The sequence below is a fragment of the Propithecus coquereli genome, unplaced genomic scaffold, assembly GCF_000956105.1.
Source record: "Propithecus coquereli isolate 6110/MARCELLA unplaced genomic scaffold, Pcoq_1.0 Scaffold809, whole genome shotgun sequence".
In the NCBI taxonomy this organism is placed as follows: Eukaryota; Metazoa; Chordata; class Mammalia; order Primates; family Indriidae; genus Propithecus; species Propithecus coquereli.
In genome coordinates this window covers 232,282-252,501 of record NW_012154274.1, presented here as the reverse complement: position 1 = coordinate 252,501, position 20,220 = coordinate 232,282, and the positions used below count along the sequence as shown (strand labels likewise).

At 41.4% G+C, this 20,220-nt stretch overlaps 1 protein-coding gene across 1 annotated transcript in view; it reads right to left on the bottom strand.

Moving 5' to 3' along the window:
• Nucleotides 1-20,220, bottom strand: part of SPEF2 (sperm flagellar 2) — a 209,458-nt gene that overhangs the window by 7,707 nt on the left and 181,531 nt on the right. Inside the window, exons 31-34 of the mRNA XM_012663396.1 lie at nt 17,418-17,510; nt 11,549-11,728; nt 5,137-5,376; nt 4,812-4,938 (exon numbers count right to left, since the gene is read on the bottom strand). Coding sequence (XP_012518850.1) covers nt 4,812-4,938; nt 5,137-5,376; nt 11,549-11,728; nt 17,418-17,510 — 640 coding nt within the window. The remainder of the gene's footprint in view (nt 1-4,811; nt 4,939-5,136; nt 5,377-11,548; nt 11,729-17,417; nt 17,511-20,220) is intronic.

Sequence of the window (20,220 nt, the reverse complement as noted above, 5' to 3'; positions counted from 1 at the left end):
ATTTTTATAGTATTCAGAAATGATATTTTGTATATCTGTGGTATCAGTTATAATATCTCCTTTTTATTTTATGATTGAGCTTATTAGGGTCCTTTCTTTTCTGTTTCTGATTAATCTAGCAAGAGGCCTATTTTGTTTCTTAATAATTCAGGAACATCACTTGAAAATAACTTCCTTGTATGGGATCTATAAAGCATAAATTAAATAAGTGACTTTAACCAAATAACTATAAAATCCATCACAAAATCTGGAACTTTCATATGGGGCTTCCTAGGACTTCAGTTCAGACCCTTTATCATTGTGGCATTGCATGAGTGAAAGTCTTCTTTCTTTCCAAAGAGAAGACACTGTGCACTGAAGAGATGAAATGCTAGCTCACTAGTCCATCCACATATAATTTCACATGGCTCAGAAATGTTTCTGTGCACTGCAACTACTGCAGCCAGTTGTAGTAGCAACAGTAGTAGTAGTGGTAGTAACATCTAACATTTATTGAGTGCTTTTATCTGCCAGGAACTGAGATAAGCATGTTGTATGTATTATTCATTTAATCTGTACAAAAGCCCTACAATGTAGGTATCATAATTAACCTTATTTTATAGATAGGGACACCAAGGCACTGTGAGGTTACCTGCCCAAGGTCACACACTTCATAGGTGTGCACCTAATCAGTGTGGCTCCAAAGCCCACTCTCATAACCTCACAGCCAGTCTACCCTGTAATAGGAACGATACTAAAATATATCATCATAATTATGCATATTCAGTTTTTTCAAATACATATTTTAGAATGTTGCTACTTCTAAACAAAAACCTTGTAAACATAGAGCTGTTAGCCAACAACCTTCACTTCCCACTGTTTATAATAGCAAGCAACATTTTAACTTGAAAAACCACACTCTGGTTTTTGCTCTACTTATCTTGAAAGATCTTCACATAACATCACTGTGGTTAAAGTTCATTTTTAAAATGTGATCTATTTACTTGTACATGGATATGTGGATTGAAAAATGATAATAGGATGAATGCGATAGTTCCCAAGCCATCGAGAATTTTTTTCCCTCCCTCCCTCTTACCCTTCCTTCTTTCCTTCCTTTTTTTTAGTTAGCAAAAAAAAAAAAAAAAAAAAAGAGAGAGAGAGAGAGAGAGAAAGAGAGAGAAAGAATAGAGTATGTTACTGGAAAAGGACCCTCTTTCATTTTAAAAATCAGATTTTACACTTCTCATGTCACAGACATAACTCTTCTTGACTCACACTCATACACACGAGTCCCAGTTATGGTAGGTTATTGTCCTCACATTAGATTCCTCAGTGAGGCTACAGGGAGGAGATGTGAGGGACGACGGCAGCAAGAGTTAAAGTAGATCACTTGGGCATGTCTTAAAGAAGCATTCTGGAAATTAACTAACTAACTAACTCTCTGCTACAGGAAGTGTCAGTTACTACTGGTTCTATAAGACTGGTTAACTGGAAGATAGACAGCCTCCGGCTGGGTGGCTCTCAGCCAGAGAGGTGCCATGCATCAGGGAAGATTTGGGGATGTGCAGAGTTGGTTTTGGTCAATGTGTCAAGGTGTTCCTGGAATTTAGTGGGTAGGGCCTGGAATGTTGAGGATCCTGCTACACTTGGAACATTCCTGCACAAAGAGGAACTGTGTTGCCCAAGCTGCTAGTAGTACCTTAGATGAGGTGCACTACAAGTTGATAAAACTCCTTCAGAAATGAGGGAAATATATAACTTAAAAGGAGTCCCGTGGATTCCAGCTTTCTCTGGGAATCACAGCACCTATTCAGGGGGCTGACGCTTGAAGGCAGTCATCTGTTGGCTACTTTCTTTTCTCAGGCAAAATGCCAAATAGAATCTTCTCTGTGAGTTAATCATATTTAGTCACTCTAGTCAGTGAAGATATTTCCAAATTGTCCTAACTTTGTGGGAGTTTTCTTCTCATTATGGGAGGAAATAATTGGGGCATTATTTTATGGCCCTACTTATTCTTGGTAATATTAATATAAAATAAATCCTATTATACATAATTCCAAGGGATTTTTCAGATTATTTTACTAGTTCAAATAAAAGGGCTACCCTGACACATGGAGCAGAGGATGTAGGCTGAAATGCACTCTAAAGTAACGGGCCTATGGCACCCACCTAGTGCAGGATGACATAAGGACATGATATGGCTAAGAGAACAAAAAAACACTTAGGGAAGAAAAAATTAACATCATATCATGCTCCTGCTCAAAAGCCTATCTATTCTCTATTGCTTTTCAAATGGAATCCAAATTTCCCTGGTGACATCTGGATTCTTTGCAATCTGGACTGATCTTACCAATTCAAAGGGATCACGCTACACCTTTCACAGACGGCTCTTCAAGGGGTCAGGCTTCCACTCTCCCCTTGCAGCCCTGCTTCTGCACCTCTGCCCAGGCTTCCCTTTCCCCGAGGGTGCTGCCGCCTCCCCACCTCAACAGCAAAATCCACGTAGACTTCCTTCTCTCCCTCCACTTTCCAAAACCCTGGCCATCTTTCTAGACCCAGCTTATTCCTTCTCAAGCAGACTCTCTCCACGTTACTAGCACAACAATGTCTGACTCGGGTGGTGCAAAGGCAATTTATGTAACCAAAGCGTTTGTACCCCTATAATATTCTGAAATAAAAAAAAGAAAAAAAAAGTGTTGCAAAACATACCCAGAGAAGGGGAATTAAAACGAATCAGGGGAAATTTGGGTCTCAGAACAAGGAGTGAGAAAATGCATGAAGCATCTTTTATAAGGCTATGGCAGGATGAGAATGGGGGTCATACAATCTCAAAAGATGTGGAAAGTTGATATGAATTTGTTCACTAAATACTCTTAAGGAATTGGAAGAGCCAATTTTAGGATCACTAAAAAAAGGTATGATTTTGTATATCATGCCACAGGCAGTACGCAGATGAGATTTGTAACAAGTAGTAGAGCTGAAATACTGTTTCTCCACAGGGAAATAGATGTGTTCATGAGTGAAAGTGCCATTGAAAGTTATGAGGGGAAATAAGGGATGTTTGAGCTGAATGGCTAACCTCATACGGCTGACATCAGTGGAGCATATCATGACCTTCAACACGCATTTTTTGGGGATCACTCTGAGAAACTGAAATTTAGATTGATAAATTGTGTTTCTGAACTTATAGTTTATTGTTGTTGCTGTTAATGACCTTACTATTTTGTAAAAACGTTTCATAGGCCCATTCTAAGAGATTCAAAAAAATTTGGGTGTTTTTTCAATACAGGCTCTCAGATATTATAAAAAAAAGTCATGTTTTGAATTCCTATAATTTTATGCTTGGTTGGTTTATGTTATATCATTCTCTTATAATTCCTGCATGAGAAAAGTATCATGCAAACAGGAGTGGAATTTGCTTGAGAGCAACAACGGAATTTGGTAATCATTTTTCTCTCTCCCATGGAAGCTTACCCTACTGGTCTCAGTAGCAGGTGCTCATTCTTGAATAGTAGTCCTAATATCCATCATTTCTATAGCACTTCCTATGTATTATATACCATGCCAAGTGTTTTACATGCATGAACTAACTTAATCCTCACAATCACCCTTTGAACAGAAATGACTGTTATCCCTGTTTAACAGATGAGAAAGCCAGGGTTAGGAGAAAGCTAAGGTTGAGTAGCTAGTGGGTGGTGGACTAGAGATTCAGTCCCATGACTTTCTGATTTTAGAGCCGTGTTCTTGAATGCTATAATCATATTTCATGATTGTATAGGCTTAGTGTCTTGACAGCTACTAGCTTGTTAGAAATCAATTTCAATTAATGCTAATACAGGTAGAATTAACATAAGAAAGGATCAGCAATTTAGAACAAAAATATTTAGGCACAAAGAAAGGTATTTAAGTCTGGATAGTTTCATTTGCAGACATAGGAAGGAGACTACAAAAGGTAATTTGTTATCACTGAGAAGTCGGGAGAAATGTATCTTTGACCACCTGCATTTTACCGAAGTGAAAGTACTTTTATCTTAAACTCAGCAAACCCTTTGTAGTCCAATAAACAAGTGGCAGGAGCCAAATAGGAAGACTTTGTGTTGTTAAACTGGCATCTGAGAGGGTTGTAGCAATTTGCCGCAGTCTGAAAGGGAGTTGGTGTCAGCCTTTGCCTTCCTTAGCCCTTGCCATTAAAGACCTGCGACTCGCCATGGTGGAGGCACATTTAGTATGTGTGCTTGGCTACTGTGTGATCTCTGAGTTGCAGTTCTTCCTTTCTTCTGCTGGGTTGGTCCAGTCTCTCTGAGTTTTGTATTCGGTTTCTCCAACTCACACACTGTTTTCCTGATGGAACTGGCACATAACCTTTTGCATATGCTATCATTTTCACTGCATACCATGATTAGAGTACAATGAATATGTCAGCACGTGGCTGGAGATCATGGTCTTGGTTAGTCCTCCGTGGCAGGAGGGCTCCTGTTCTCCATACTCTTCAACCATAGGCTAGGGTCATTACGTGGCTGGAATGATCTGAAACCCTAAAACTGCCACCCAACCAGCTTTAACTGTTGCCTACCTCTAAGCCTTCTGTTATAGATCCAAAGTAGTCCCATAGTCCTGAGACCTGCTTCCTCTGTGCCTGAGCTTGCTACCCACCCTTTGGGTATTGCAGGCTGGCCTTTCTGATCTGATGTGATTACCAGCTTAGCTTCTCCATACTCTATTCTGGCCTGGCCAAGTCCACCTTCTTTCTCTTCCCTGCTAGCCCACATTAGAAATGTCACAGTATGCTTGGAACCTGATCCCACATGAATTAGGGCACCTTTGGATAATACTCACAGGAATTTTATAGTCTGAATAATTTGAAATCAGGTCTTGAATAAAAGGATGCTTCAAGAGAATAGCAACTTCAATTGGCTCCAGGTTCTTAGCACCCAGGTCCTGAAATGTTTTTATGAAGCCCTTTAAAGAAGAAAAAAATGAAGTTAATCAACTTTACAATCCTGCAGATGTTAAAAAATGGTTTTACTTACTGAAGGAATTCATTAGAATTTCTATACAGTGATACATTTTAAGAGCAGTTCCATGAAAAGATGCTCAAAATTGAAGGTAACTTTCCTGATGTATAGGTTATCTCTTTTACAAAGTAATCTAACCAACCTCTGCGTAAATGTTCTCTAGTTTTAGGTGGCTGCCAAATCTGTTAGCATCCTGTGCTTCACTTCCTCCTCTGAACACTTTGAGTAGCGTTTCCAGGGAAATCTTTTCACTGTTGGCATTTTCAGGGATTTCTTCTTCCTTTTGTTCCCTTTCCTCTTTTAATTCCCTTTCCTCTCTTTCAACATTTTCCTCAAGTTCAGGAAATTCTTCAATAGGACTAATACCAGTAGAGGAGGAGGTCTGAAAAATGACATGAGAGAACATAAAGTCAGATTGAAGTCTTTTCAGCAATAGAGACAGTTAGAATACATCAATTTGATAATCAGACAGTTTTCACGAAATGGAATGATAGTGCCTACCACAAACTAGCTAAACAAAGTTTAGAAGAGAATATGCTAGCTGCTCTGGAAATCACATCAAAATCCTACACTGATTTTGCTTGTAGTGTACAGAGATTTGCAGTGTACAATGTGGAGTGTGTCCTGTTCATCTCCATACTCAACACTTGGGCCTACTACATTGCCAGGTTCGTCACATTTCTCAATAAATGGACACTGGAATGAATTAGATTAACTGGTGTCAGACTTCTACACATGGATATAAACTTTTAACAGGATTTGCTTTTGAATTGATTGCAGTTGACAGGTTATAGCAAGTTAATTTCTCAAGCTTGATAGATTCTAAGAGCTTCAGGAACATATCTTTGGATACTGGAGGATATCCCAACTAAACACTCAGAAGGCAAAAGAGAAAACAAATTGAGTATAGAAAATTAGGCTGGGATTCTTACTGTGGCTCTTTGAAACTTGGCCAAGAGCCATGAACTGAGGCGCTCACATGTTGACTATGGCAAAGAGTAAATGGCTTCTGAAGTAATTTCTTATGTATCAAAAGCCTAAGAAATATTCCTACACTTTGATCCAGTAATTATAGAGCTAGGAGTTGATCCTGAAGAAATATGCATGTGCACAAATATCTTTGGATATGAGTGTTCATTTAGCATTACATCAAAAATTTTAAAAAAGACCCTATGATTCCAAAAGTAGGGGAATGGTGACATAAATTATACTTCTATTATGGAACACTATACTGCTGTGAAAATCATGGTTTAGAAGAATACCTAATAACATGAGAAAACACTCATAGTAGAGTAAGTGCAAAAGTAAAACAGAAAACAAAGTATTAAATACAATAGGATCCTCCTTTATGTATCTATACTTATTAATGAAAATAAGGAAAACAGATACCTTAAACTGATTTAACAGTGGTGATCTCTTGGTAGTGAAAAAGATGATTTCCTTTCCCCTTAGCTTGCACTTTCTACATTCTCTACAGTAAGTGTGTGTATGTGTGTGTGTGTGTGTGTGTGTGTGTGTGTGTGTGTTTCTGATGATGAGATAGTCAATATTTGATGGTTTGCTACTGGGAATGGGCATTTTGGAGTGTTGGCTGGCCAGATGTCAGGGAACACCCGAATTCTGATTCTCCTTTATCCCAAAGAAGAAAAAAATGCTAATTGAGGAGGGTACCAATTCTATAAATATTCAATTTAGTAGAAGTGTTAAGTGCATAGATAGTGCACGTTTTTCCCAAATAATCATGTAAGTTCCATATATAAAAGGATCATGACAGGACAAGATTATGTCTCTGGTAGTCGTATGTTCCTATAAGGGATTTTGGAGTACTGAAGGCAGGCTGCATTTGCTCTAGCTCTGTGTGGTCACCTTGCTTTAGCTGGGTTTCTATAGCCTTTGCTAAATTGGGAGTTTAATCTAATCTTTAAAAAAGAAACAGAGAGGAAAAGAGAGAGAGAGAATGCTCTAAAAGGTAAAGATTTTAGAATTAAGTATAAATACACACACACATATGTAATTTTTTTCAGCCTATTCTCCAGTTTAAACAATTGGAAATTCTGCGTGGCAGAAATGTGAAACTGGCTTTAGTGTTACCACCTAGGAATCTTAGAGATTACTGCATTAGCTACCCATCGACAATTTCTTAGGACAACAGAACGTTTAATATAGTGAAATGAGCATGGTTGGGATGTAAAACATCTTGCCGAGCGAGTGAAGGATGAATGAATTTCTATTCAGGGTGTAGCGTAGATGCTGTGTGCACACAATAGAGAGAACCTGTGGGCAAGAGAATGACTAGCGGGTTAGATGATCAGGTGATACCAAAATTTAACTAAGAAGGAACCTGGCCTCTCTGTAACTATTTCCATAATTAGGGAGGAACTTATTTTCAAAGGCCTGATGTAAGCATAATGGGATAGATGATTTTTTAAAAATTTAAATGGTAGCAATTTAAACATTTGAAATGTTAGAGTGAAGGATCCTTAACTTATTAATGTCAGAGGATGCTTTTTAAATTTTTGCTGTTTTTCTCTCTAGGGGGTTGGGACAGAATAAGCTTTGTGGCCCAGTGGGAGGGGAGGGGGAAAGGAGAGGGGCCAAGACTGGCCCGAAGAAGCTGTTGTGGGAGCGTTGTCAGCGTTGTGGGAGGAGAGAGGGTGTGCAAGAGAATGTGGTTTTCTCAAGCAGAGACTCTGGAAGACAGCGATATTGAATGTAGGCGCAGGAACAAAACCAGTGAGGCCAGTTTGGAGAAAAGCCAGTGCTTTTGAATGAGCAATTATTAATGGCATCAAAGCTCTGTGTGAGTCACATTTTCATCTGAGCAGGGGACCAGATTGTGGCACCATCGAGCACTATGTCCTGCTTGGCTAACTCTCAAAGGTAGCCCTCAAGGAGGACTTCCAACAAATGTGTCCCCATAACAGCGCCTGTGCATGTTCCTGACCATGCATTTCTATCATTCAGTCAGCTCCGTCCCACATCGTGGAAGGCAGAACAGAGGTCAGTTCTTTGGACTAATATGAGCAAAGCATCAAAGAGCAGAATGGAATAGAGATGTATGTGTTTTGAACCCCAGGGCTTCAAACACTCCTGTCAAGATGCTTTTACAATGTAGAAGATTCAAGCTCACAATTCGCTATATTCCAACATCACAACCCCGTGCCACACAGGTAGCAGAATGAATGAACCATTTTCCCAAATGTCACTTATTTAAAGATCCACTAGAACTAGTACGTTACTGATGAATGCCTTGCTCTTGAGCTTCTCTTAAAGCTGTGGCTTTAGACAGAAGGTCTGAGCCATACTGAACAAAATCAGCGTGAATAGCAGAAATAGAGTAAGGAAAAATGAAATCCCAGGGGGACTTCTAGTTGTTTATGTAGAATGCAAAGCAGAGATATGATTGAATGTCTTGGGAGTGAACATGGATTTGTTGGAGGTGTTATTTCTGTGCAGGCTCATTATGGCTTCCTGGGACGAGGTTGCCCAGGAAACTGGAACACAGTTGGAAAGGGCACAGAAATGGAGTGGCGTAATTGGAGACAGGATGGTGAGGACGAGGGGTGAGTGAGAATGAGGGAGGTAGGCGGCTTCTGTGTTTCAAAAGCTTCTAGAGTTCACCCCAAGTCAAGAACAGGCCTGTGTGTGAGAGAGCCCTCTGCTCCTTCCCTGGCCTCACCCTCCATCCACGAGTTTGGTCTCTATTGCGCAGTGTTCTTGGTTGAGTTCCTGCACAGTGTCCTTGGATTTTAAAAGAGCTCTTGAGAGCAGCACTCAAGGGGAGCTGCTTCCCGGGCGGGAACACTAGCATATGGCGAATGATGGGCTCAGGGACAGAAGGGATGCAGCAGCTTCCTGTGCTGGCTGGCCTAGCTGCCAGCCACTGAGGCAGCTGTCTGTTGCTATGGCAACCACTCCAGTACAAGCTTCCTTTTTCTTGGTCTTTCCTGCTCATTGCAGCCTCCTGGACTCTGCTACTGCCCGTGCCTGCCTGGGCTGTCTGCCTCCTCCTCTCTACCGTGGAGACTGAACTCCACTCCTTTCACTCTACCTCTCTCCCCTTCTCCCTGCTTCCTGGCCATGTTCACAAACATTAATTGAGCACTTGCTATAATATAGCAGCTACTTCAGGGAACATAAAGATGGGTAACAATGTGTCCCAAACTCAAGGTAGGAATCATTTAGCAGTAGGATTCAACAGATTAACAGACCCCTGCCTCAACGACTGGGTCTCCTTCCTTCTCTCCTTTCCCCTCTACAGTCTGTTCTCAACACAGCAGAGAGGTCCTGACATATTTAAGGCAGGTGACTACACTCTTACAATGACCTCTCATCTGGTGCAGAGTTAAAGCTCAGGTTGCCATGGTGGCCCTCAGAGTCCTCCCCCACTCACTTCCCTTCCTTACTGCTGTCCGCCAGCTCAGTCCTCTCCACGCGTGCTGGCTAGCCCCGGTTCCGGGAACACGCCAGGCATGGCCCCACTTTGGGGTTTTTGCATTCACTGTTGTCCTCGCTGCAAATGCTCATGTCCTAGAGATCTGCAATCTCCCTCACCTTCTACAGGCCTCTGTTTACCTGTCTCTTCACAGAGAGACCTTCTCTGGCCACCCTATTTAACATTGCAACTCACACCTCGACTCTTGTACTTTCCCCTGCATCTTGTATCCCATAGCATCTATCTCCATTTGATGTAGTCTATAGTTTGCTTGTTTGTTGGCTGTCTTCACCTGCCTGGAATGCTTTTTGTTCACTGCTGTACCCTCAAGTCAAGAATGGTCCCCAGCACGCACAGATGCTCAATTAATGTTTGTGGAAACAATGAACGTGTGCATGTGAAGGTGCTCTGTCCAGCCAGAGAAGTTCTGAATATAAGTCGGGCTCAGCTGGGAATGCTCAGTGTATTCAGGGGAAGCTTCATGAATGATCTGGCAGTTGCTGTAGCCCTTGGATAATGAGGAGAGAGAGATGAGATGAAGGATACTCCAGGTGGAGAGAATAGCAAGAGCGGAGGCAGGGAGGTGGGAAAGAACAAAGCGTAAATACCATGTCTGGTTGCCAAGGCTCTATGTTAATCTGTCTTTTATTCCGTGTTCCCTGCCTGTTTGGAACATCACTTCTCTAATTCTTTTCTGCATAGATGGGGCCAATTAGGCAGAGGGCCCTCAGGAGAGCAAATTTGGCTTCTTCTGTATCCGTCCCAGATCGTAGAACTATGCAAGGGGCATTATTTATAAAGCTAATATCTTAATTTATCAATCTGCTCAATGCAATGTTTACTGAGCTCCGTGGCAGGCCTTGAGTAAGTTCAGGGATGCAAAACAAGACAGACGCCTTCTTTCCACCAAATGTCCTCTCCCCAGGGTGCTTAGAGTTCAGAGAGGAAGCAGACCTTGAGGAGGTCATTGCCATGTGGAGAATACCATGTAGGGGAAGCACAGTGCACCGTGGGAACATTTAGCAGGGGTCTGACATCATCTGAGGTCACGGAAAGTTTCCCTGTGGACAGACATTTGATGAGACCTCACAGCAGGCTATGATCCAGGCTCAGATCATAGATCCAGAGTTAGGTCAAGGAGCCCCAGTCTGCAGGGGGACACAGAGACATCCCTGGGAAAGTGGCAAATGCAGTTCCTGTGAATGCAGACCATACCTAACTCCTTAGTTATTTGGGAAATTTTAAACTATTCTATTGTGAAAGAAGATAGCATTCTATAGAATAGAAATAGACACTGTTTGCTAAACTTTCTGCCACTGTGTCAAGTGTTGAACCAGTATGTACAACACACCGGTTTGAAGAACTCCACATTTTTAGGTTACTAGGCATCTCTCTGGCCTTGCTCTGGCCCTGGTAGAAGAGGAAGGAAATTGTCCTCTCCACATGTTCAGGCCCATACTTTAGGATTGTGCCTAAGAGAGTATATCTTGTCACTCCCCCAAATGCTGTCACAAGAAGCTCTCATGTCTTTCAAACTACATCTATTTTGACAAAAATGTGAAGGGATGAATGCGTCGTGGGGATATCTGAGCAGTCTGGACTGAGCAGCTGCCTCTCCCATCTGTGTCCACAAAGAGAGAACAGAAACAAGCCTCCCATCAGGGCGAGGGCCACAGCTCTGCCCGCAAAAGAATAGAATAAAAAGTCATACAAATGCCATGCAAAGGGCATCCCAGAGGTACATTAGCTAGCACCCTGCCACAGACTATTCCACTCCAAATGACAAATAGACTGGGTTGATGTCCACTTCTGTTTCATTTATCAGAATCAGCAGTTCATGCAAGATATAGGCTGTCCTTTACAGAGCAAATTTTGATTCTACCAAAAAACCTGGAACAAATTTTGATTTTACTACAAAAGTGTTCAATGGAAATTGGTACCCTGGTTCTTAATTCAATTCGGTAAGGCTTTGTTGAAGACCTACTATGTGTAAAGCATTGTGGTAGGCACCTGGGGAAAATGGGAGATGAAAAGAACAGAGTCCCTGTTTCAAGAGTTTAGGATCTTCAGGCATCCCCCTCCAGACTCCAAAGTTAGTCCTTTTCTGGAATGTGATTACCTTTTCTGCAATCAGAACAGGAGTTTCAACTTCTTGGAAGACGTGACTCCCAATGGCCACACTGAGGGCCCTGTAGACCCCTTCCACACTGTCTGGGTGACAAGCAAAATAAAGCAGCATCTCTGTGTAGTCAAGCTGGGGTGGATCCTTCTCATAGTCAGCAAAAATCCTAAAGAAAAACTGTCACGCAAAAAAGAATTTCAACCAAAGATAACAATGGGTACATTCTGGTAGTCAGTAGGTAGACATGGCAATGAAGAATCCCTCCAGGAGCTTTGGAATAAGGTGATCTTCTCAGGATTGAATTAATAAAGCTACCATGTAATGAATGATATTAACTGGAGAGGATGCTAAGTAAAAAAGCAGAAAATGTAGGGTTCTAAATTCTAACATAAAATAAATTGGGTGCTAATCGATGGTGGTAACATATTCAGAAAATAGTGTACCAATTAAAGGTAGTGGGGACTATGCATTAAGTAGGAAAAGGGAGCCACAAAACCATGTGTGTGTCCTCAGCATTATTCAGACAAACCAAGCCCTGATCCTAAGTATGAGACCTCTGGTCCATCCCTCTCCATGGGCAGTGAAAGGAGGGAAAGGGAGCAATGCCCAAAGCCACTGGGATTCTAGCCATTACAACCTCTAAACTGGTTCACTGGCACTGAACTTCCTACTCAACCTCCTGACCATAAGTGACTTCTTCCAATGTGGATTCACATCTGGAGAGAGAGTGTGCTAACCACCAAGTATCAATCAATGTGTTTGGCAATTCTCTCATTCTGAATGGCTGAGCTGACATTCACACATTGTCTTGTGCATGTGGCAGCACGAGGACGTAGTGCCTGGGAGCCTAATATCCTCTGAGGCTCTGCCAAGCCAAGGCCCAAACCCTGGGACACACTGGGCACACTGAAACACCTATATAGCCTCATTTGGGGAGCCTGCTAACTTCCTTGACCAGCTCTTCTTAAATGTGTACTTGATGACCTGCAAAATATTTTTAAAATGTAGATTCTGATTAAGTAGGTGGTTCTAGAGCCATCTCAGGTTCTGCATGTTTGGCAAGCTCCCAGGTGCTTCTGATGTTGCTGGTTCTGGTCCACACTTTGAGAAGCAAATTTCTAGATCCAGAGAGTATTTCCACCATGCTATTCTTTGTTACTAACCACCCTTACAACTGTGAACAAATTAGGCACACGTGAAGATAACAGTTGGAAAAATAATTTTTGATATTTGACAAATCCAATGCAAATTTAAATAAACATAACTTTGATAGGAAAATGTGTAAAATCTGTTATGCTACAAAGCAGAAAAGAATCTTAGAGGTCAGTGGGATCTACAAGTTCTTTTATTCAGCCACCCTTTCAGAAACATTTACTGAGTGTCTGCTGTAAGCCAGGCACCGAGCCAGGCTGAGACATTTAAGAACACTCTTTGACAATAAGGTATCCCTTGATTTTTTAGAAGTCATGATCCAGCTGGTGGGTTCCTTCAGGCTATTGTATTTTCTTCTTCCCACCTGCCTTTGAGTTATTTCAGGGACTGCCAGTAGGACTAGAAGGAGGCAGGGGACTGACTACTCAACAACCATGGCATTATCCCTGGGTGCTTAGCTTCCATTTCTTCTGCATGAAGAGCTTTCCTTTAGTATTATTTCCATTGAGTTGCTCTTATAAATGATACGTAGGTACAAATCATCATATTTCCACTAGCAAATAAACTGAACAATATATATTAAAAGAAGATATGCAAAAAAAAAATAAGTTGATAGATGGACTCTTTCTGTAATTAAACAGACTTGATTTTAAATCAATGGATTGGGCATTCAGAAAAGGTAGTGGTGGTTATATTCTTAAGATCACTTAAAATATTGTAGAAGGAAGAATTCCAAGAAGGGCTCAATGTTTTTCACCTCCTGTAGTATATACCTTATGTGATCCCCTGCTCTTAAGTATGGGCAGAACTTGTAAATATGATGGGAAACTCATTCCCTTGAGTGAGTTATCTTCTATGGCAAAGATAAAGGGATCTTCTGAGGTAATCAAGGTCCTTAATCAGTTGATTTTGAGTTGATACAAAGGAAGCCTGAATTTGGGCCTGACCTAATTAGGTGAGTCCTTTGAAAAAAGGACCACCCAGGCCTTAAGGGAGATAGTTAAAGCCAGAGAGATGCTCTTCTCCTGGCCATGAAGAAGCAAACTGTCATGTTCTGGAGATGGCCACGTGGCAGGGAATTACTGGTAGCTTCTAGTAGCTCAAGGTCTCAATCCTGCAACTGCACAGATTTGAATTCTGTCAACAACCCATCTTGAAAGCCAATCTTGGATCCAATCTTGGAATCAGCCTCAGCTGAGATTGCAACCCCAGCTGGAAGACCCTCAGCAAAGAACCCAACTAAGCAATTCCTGGACTTCTGACTTACAGAACTGTGACATAATAAATGGGTATTTTTTTTTAAGTCACTAAAGATGTGGTAATTGTTACATAGCATCAAAAATGAACACAAATGCTATTGTTTCATTCATTCACCTAGTACTTATTGAGCATCTAATGCACTACACATGGGCTTTTCATGGGCTTTTTTTTGGTTAAAATACAATCATTAGTAAGGAGATAGAGATCCCTGTCCTTCAGGAGCTTTCTTTCTCAAAGGGGAAGGCAGACAATAAAGAACAAATAAAATCAATTAAGTAAATCATATAGTGGTTATGGAAACACAGAAAGTAGGCCAAGGAAAGGGGAATTGTGAGTGAAGAGTGGGGAGGGGAAAGATGGCAGGATTGAGGTGAAATCTGAACAAAGATGTGGAGGAGGGCAGAGAGCTAGCCAGGGAGGCTTCCAGGGTGAGAGCAGGACAGGCAAAGGGAGCTTCTGAGGCCAATCTCCCGAGGTGGCAGCAGGCCCTGCGTGTTTGATCAACAATGAGTGGGCAAGGGGAAGAACAGCAGGAGGTGAAATGAGAGAGGTAATAGGGTCAGAACACACAAGGCCTGGTTGACCACATAAGGACCTTGGCTTTTCCAGAGCCACAGGAAGTTTTGAGCAGAGGCTGCTGTGATCTGCTTTGCAACCTGAGCAAAGACAAGGGAGAGACAGGGTGACCTATCTTGAGACTGGTGCAGCCGCCCAGGTGAAGTTGATTGTGTTCGATCCAGGTGACAGCAATGGGGCTAGGAAGAAGTGGTCTGATTCTGGATATATGTATTTTGAAGGTAGAACTATCAGGATTTCCTGAGGGATTGAAGGTAGTGTTTGAGAAGAGAGGAATTGAGGTTGACTTCTAGGGTTCTGACCTGAGTGACTAGGACAGAGTTGTCATTGACTGAGATGGAGAGGACTTTAAGTGAGCGTGGGAGGGGTGGAGTGGGGGGAACCAGAGATTAGGTACCCAGTGTGGACATGCTGAGTTTGAGATGTCTGCTAGAGTATTGAAGTGGAGATATCAAATCGGCAGTTGCGTCTAGGAGTCCAAAGTTCGGAAGAGAGGTTTGCAGTAGAAATAGACGTTTGGGATTTACTAGCAAGTGGCTGATATTTAAGCCTGGCTTTAACAAATATTAGCCAGTCTACAGGAATGGAAAGACGTCACATGCTGTCAAATGGACAGCAGCTGTGGAGAAGAGTTTAAGACAACACTTGTGGGTTTAAATATGACAAAATTACAGCACTTTTTCTCAGGAGAACCCTAAGGACTCTTGAACACTGGGTGCTGCAGGTGTGAGGAGTAGGGAAACCAGGGCCCAGCCTGCTGAGCCCTGCCAGTCACAAGAAAGTGCACTGTCGTCAGAAAACCATGAGATTGCAACATGAGATGCCTCAGGCATCCTTTTGTGGGTGCAGCTGGACCTTTTATCCCGTTGTTGGATCTCTGAGGTCACCCAAGCCCAAGATCAGTAGTAATGGCTTGTCTCCAGGAGCCCTGCCGGACATGGCTCAGAGGAAGGCCCTGGGTCACCGGGCATAGATGACAAAGCAGGGGAGCTGAGAGCCACCCTAAATTGCAGCCCCAGTCCTCTTTTTAAGAGGACACAGATGCCCTAGGAGATAAAGAGACCTGCCCAAGTTTCCACAGTGAGTTGTGGCAGAACTGGGAGCAGAGCCCAGGATTCCTGGCCCCCAGAGTTCCTTCTTACGGGGGACATTTTTCCCCTGATTTGGTCTTTCCTATTCTAATTACATCCAGAAAAGTAAACATCTTTTGTTTCTTTATTTTTCTCCTTGCCCATCTTTCTTTAGCATATTAGCCATTAACCACTATTTAACCATGTATAGTTAGCACGGTCAGCCTCTGTTTAACTAACATGTAGGGCTTACTATGTGCCAATCACTGTTGTAGGGGAACCACACATTCAAATTCACTCTGCACAACAGCCCCACCACAGAGGGATAAAAATTCCAAGGCACAGAGAGGCTGGGTCACGCCATGGAGACCTTGCAGCTTGTAAACAGTGGAATGTGTGCTTTTTTCCCAGTTTAAGAACATTGAGATTTATGTAACACTGGGCACCAAGTCCCTGAGGCACCAGGAGGAGGATGGAAAACACCACTCCTTTCACTGTTTCTGTACTATCGACATCTCACACACAGACACACACACAACCCTACCAGCGTCTTTTGCCTCATAAGGGCACTTTTTGCTCAGGCTCCACAGTCCTGCCTCTGTCCCCAACTTTGTTCCTTTCCTCCCTGTAATTTCCCAGCAGCGAGTGGGAGCCACACCTGTCCTTTTTACCAAAAGGTTCTTTCCTGTTTTGTTGCCAAGTGAATAGCTAAAAGGCTCTGCCCTCAATTGACATTTTTAAAAACTTCTGGCTGAAAATGAAAGTACTTTTCACTTGGCATGCTATTCAAACCTCCAATTTCTCCCCAAGTCCTGAAGAACCTGTTTATGTTGATGAAAATTTGTTCACAAAATCATAGAGAGACTGTTCAAAAGCTTTATAGGACAATCGATCTCAGTCCTCCAGTCTCATGTTAGAAACGAGGAGAACAAACAAAATACTGCCCCTGTAATTGCCAACTTCGTATCTTGGACTTTTTAGGTAACACCCTGACCCTTTCTTTTACCTTCTCTTCTGCTAGTATCTAGCAGAGGTGCTCAAAAAACATCATCCAATAGAAGGAAAGTGCTCAATTTAAGGTTATAACTGAAGTCATGTTCAATTTTGTATGCAATTTTGAACTACTGGCTGGCTAGAAATTGAACAATCAATATATTACACAGAGTTTGCTATGAGGTCTAAATCTGTCATTTACTTTTCCTCATCTATTACTGAATGTGGCTGCGTTAGGCCTGTTTTTATATTTTAAACATTTACACTAAAGTTAGAGTATTTTTCAGATTTTAAGATTCTGTTTTACATTGTGGCCTCAGGGAAAAGGCTAATAAAAATGTTATTAAAGATAATATTGAAAGAAGTGAGCTCTGATGAGCCATGGGCAGTGCTATATTCAAACCCTTGCTGAGTTAGTCAACACCAAAGAGAAATAGTCAAAAACATATATTGGTAAAATGACAGAATCATATGCTAAGCTTTTAGAATTGGAAGGGCGTTTAGAAACAAATGTGTTGAGTAACAACTTAGCTTATTTGAGAGATGAGAAAAGTGAATTACAAGAGGCCATGGGAATTGTCCAAGGTCACACAGAGAATTAATGGTAGGGCTCTGTCAAGATTTCAGTCCCTGCCTCCTCTCCAGGGCTTCTCTACACTGTCTCCTTAGTGAACATTAAAGTCTGCACTTTAAGATACAAAAAAGGAACTGAGAGGCAGAGACAAAGTCCAAAGCAAATTATATAAGTAGAAGAAAACACAAAGAAAATGACCAGTGCTATAATGCTATTTTTTTTTAAAGATCTCATTCATTACCTCTATGAGATGCTCCTGTCTATTAAATGGCAAGGGTTCAAGAGGATTTTCTGGAATTTTTATATCTTCATCTCCTGTAAACCACAGGCCAGCCTACACAAAAAAATAAAAATGAAAATCATTAAAGTATGTATTATTATGCAGAGATGTAATTGTTCCTCTAAAGACAACAGAGACTGAACCAATCGTGTTCCAGTTTCTACAGCAGTGATCTCCAAAATAGAGTGCAGACACCATGGGGGTCTAGGAAAAAAATACTAGAACTTCCACTTACATTACTCTTTATCTCATCCTTTTGTAATTTTTATTTTTACATGTTTGATAATATATATAATGTATTAGTGCCATAGTACAGCATGTAATTTATAAATAAAAGTCCACATATTAGAGGTGCCAGCTATATTTTAACTACTGGAGTGTGTGATGAAGCCTGGAGGTCATTACTCCAGATCAAGCTTGCATAAGCAATATTTTGTAGGGATCTGTGCTCCCATAACAATAGTTCCCATTCCTCATGTCTTGTTCTTATCCTATCCATTCTTGGAGCCTTGCTTAGTGCTAGGATACGTAGTTGGTGTTAGAAAAATCTTTTGCTGAGTAACTGAATGACTGGCCTCTTTTTTATGACATCCCTGTCTCTCAGGTCATACCCGATACAAATTACCAAATCCTCTTGGATTTGGCAGCTCTCGTTTTGCAGTGCCTCTCGCATCTCTCCCTTCCTTCCTCTCCCTTGCTACCACCCTGGTGTAGAGCCTCATTACCTCTGTCACAACCACTCTAGTAACCTCAAGCTGTTTTTGTTTCCAGTCTTTCTCTTATTTGCTTCAGTTTTTACTATGCAACCATTTCAATTTTTTCATACTTTTAATGTTGTCATATAGCATTCTCTGCTCAGAACCATTTTCTATTCTCATTTGTTTAGTCACATCATTCCTCCTTCCTTAGGTGATTTCTATTCTCCTTTCCTCCCAGATGAACCTACACATCTTTCCAGATCTGGTTCAGATCACACCTCTCCAGGGAGACCTTCTTGATCTCTCCTCTGAACTCCAATTTGACTTGTTTATTCCAAACATTTGGCATTTAGTTAATTCCTTTGAGTGTTGTCAGTCATGTTTGCTGTTAAACATTAGGTATAAAATCCTTGGATTCAAAGAATGTATCTTGCTAATCTTAAATTATATACAGAGTAAGTTCTTCATTTACATAATGATTTTGTTTCTAAGTCTTGCTCCCTTACCATCTTTAAGAGTGACAACCTATCCTTAGTACTGCCTACTGCCAAGAGGCATTGGCTTGCCTAACCTGACTCTGGCCTATGCTCTATGTCTTCCTTCCTTCCAAGAATCACATGTGCTTCGAGAGATGGCTGCAATGACATTGGATAGCTTATAAGGATGTGCAGCCCCTAGAGGTGAGGATTGAGTTTTCTTTCAATTTGGAATAAAAGAAATGCTGGTTATGTGGAAGCCTGTGAAGGAGAAGAACCAAAAGAAGCTTAACGCCCAGCATGGTACAAGCTTGGAACATAAGTGACTTCTGCACTGGCCAGGAGGAAATCCTTGCCCGATGGCTAATCTGTGGAGAGTAAGTACCATCTATGGGAGAAGAGAGAGATGAGGAACATAGGTAGATTTATGCTTCTGGCCATGATGGAGTAATAAACAGCAGAATTATCCTCCTGTCTTAAACAACAAGAAAAATGGATAACATATATGCAACAGGATTTTCCAGACATTAGACAATAGGCAACACAGGATAGTCATTCTTGAAAGAAGGAAAGTAAATGAGGGGACGTACTAGTATTCCAGCCTAGAGGACATTTTCAGCCTGAAGGGCCAGGAGGGGCTTCTGAGTAGAGCCTGGTGATACTACTGAAGTCAAGTTTTGTAGTTGAGGGAGTCCATGGTGGCTAGAGTTTGCAGCGCAGAGTACTAAAGTTGCAAACAGAAAGTAAGAGAGCTCTGGAGATGTGAAGAGGAGTCTCCTCAAGTCTTGACTGAGAGCTGATCTGTGGATGTGTATGTGGAAAATACCAGAGGTTACAGAAAGAGCCACTGGAAAGTAGTAAGGTCAACAACTCCTGGGATTCACATGGAGCTTGGATTAGTTCATGTTACCACCACCAGGGTGGAAGGACGTCCTAATACACAGGACATTAGGTAGAGAGCCCCCAGAAGGATATTACCTTAGTTAGTAATGGAGCCAGATTAGCCCTACACTAAAGGCTGCTCTGTACCCACCCTCGCAGTTCTTGATGTAATTTTGAAAGGATAAAACTGATTTCAAGTAACATCACTGTGTGCCTGACAATATTTAAAAGAATACAACAAAATTGGGCACTCAATAATATAACATTCACATCATCTGTCATCCAATACGAAATTACTAGGCATGCAAAAAGGACAGAAAATATGACCTATAGCCAGAAGAAACAACAATACAGAAATAAGACAGATGATAGAATGAATAGACAAGGACGTTAAATGTTATTCTAAATATATTTCATTTGTTCAAGGAAATAAAGAAAAACATACACAAAATGAGGAGATAAATGAAATGTATAACAGAAACCCAACTTAAACATCTAGAGATAAAAAAATACATCTGAAATGAAAAATAAGCTAGATGGTATTAATGGCAGACTCAACTCTGCAGAAGAAAACATCAGAGCACTTGAAGACACAGCAATAAAAATGAATGCAAAGTACATCACAGAGAGAACAAAGACAGGAAAAAATAAACAAAGAATCAGTGACCTGTGGGACAATATTAATAATCAAACATGTAATTAGATTTT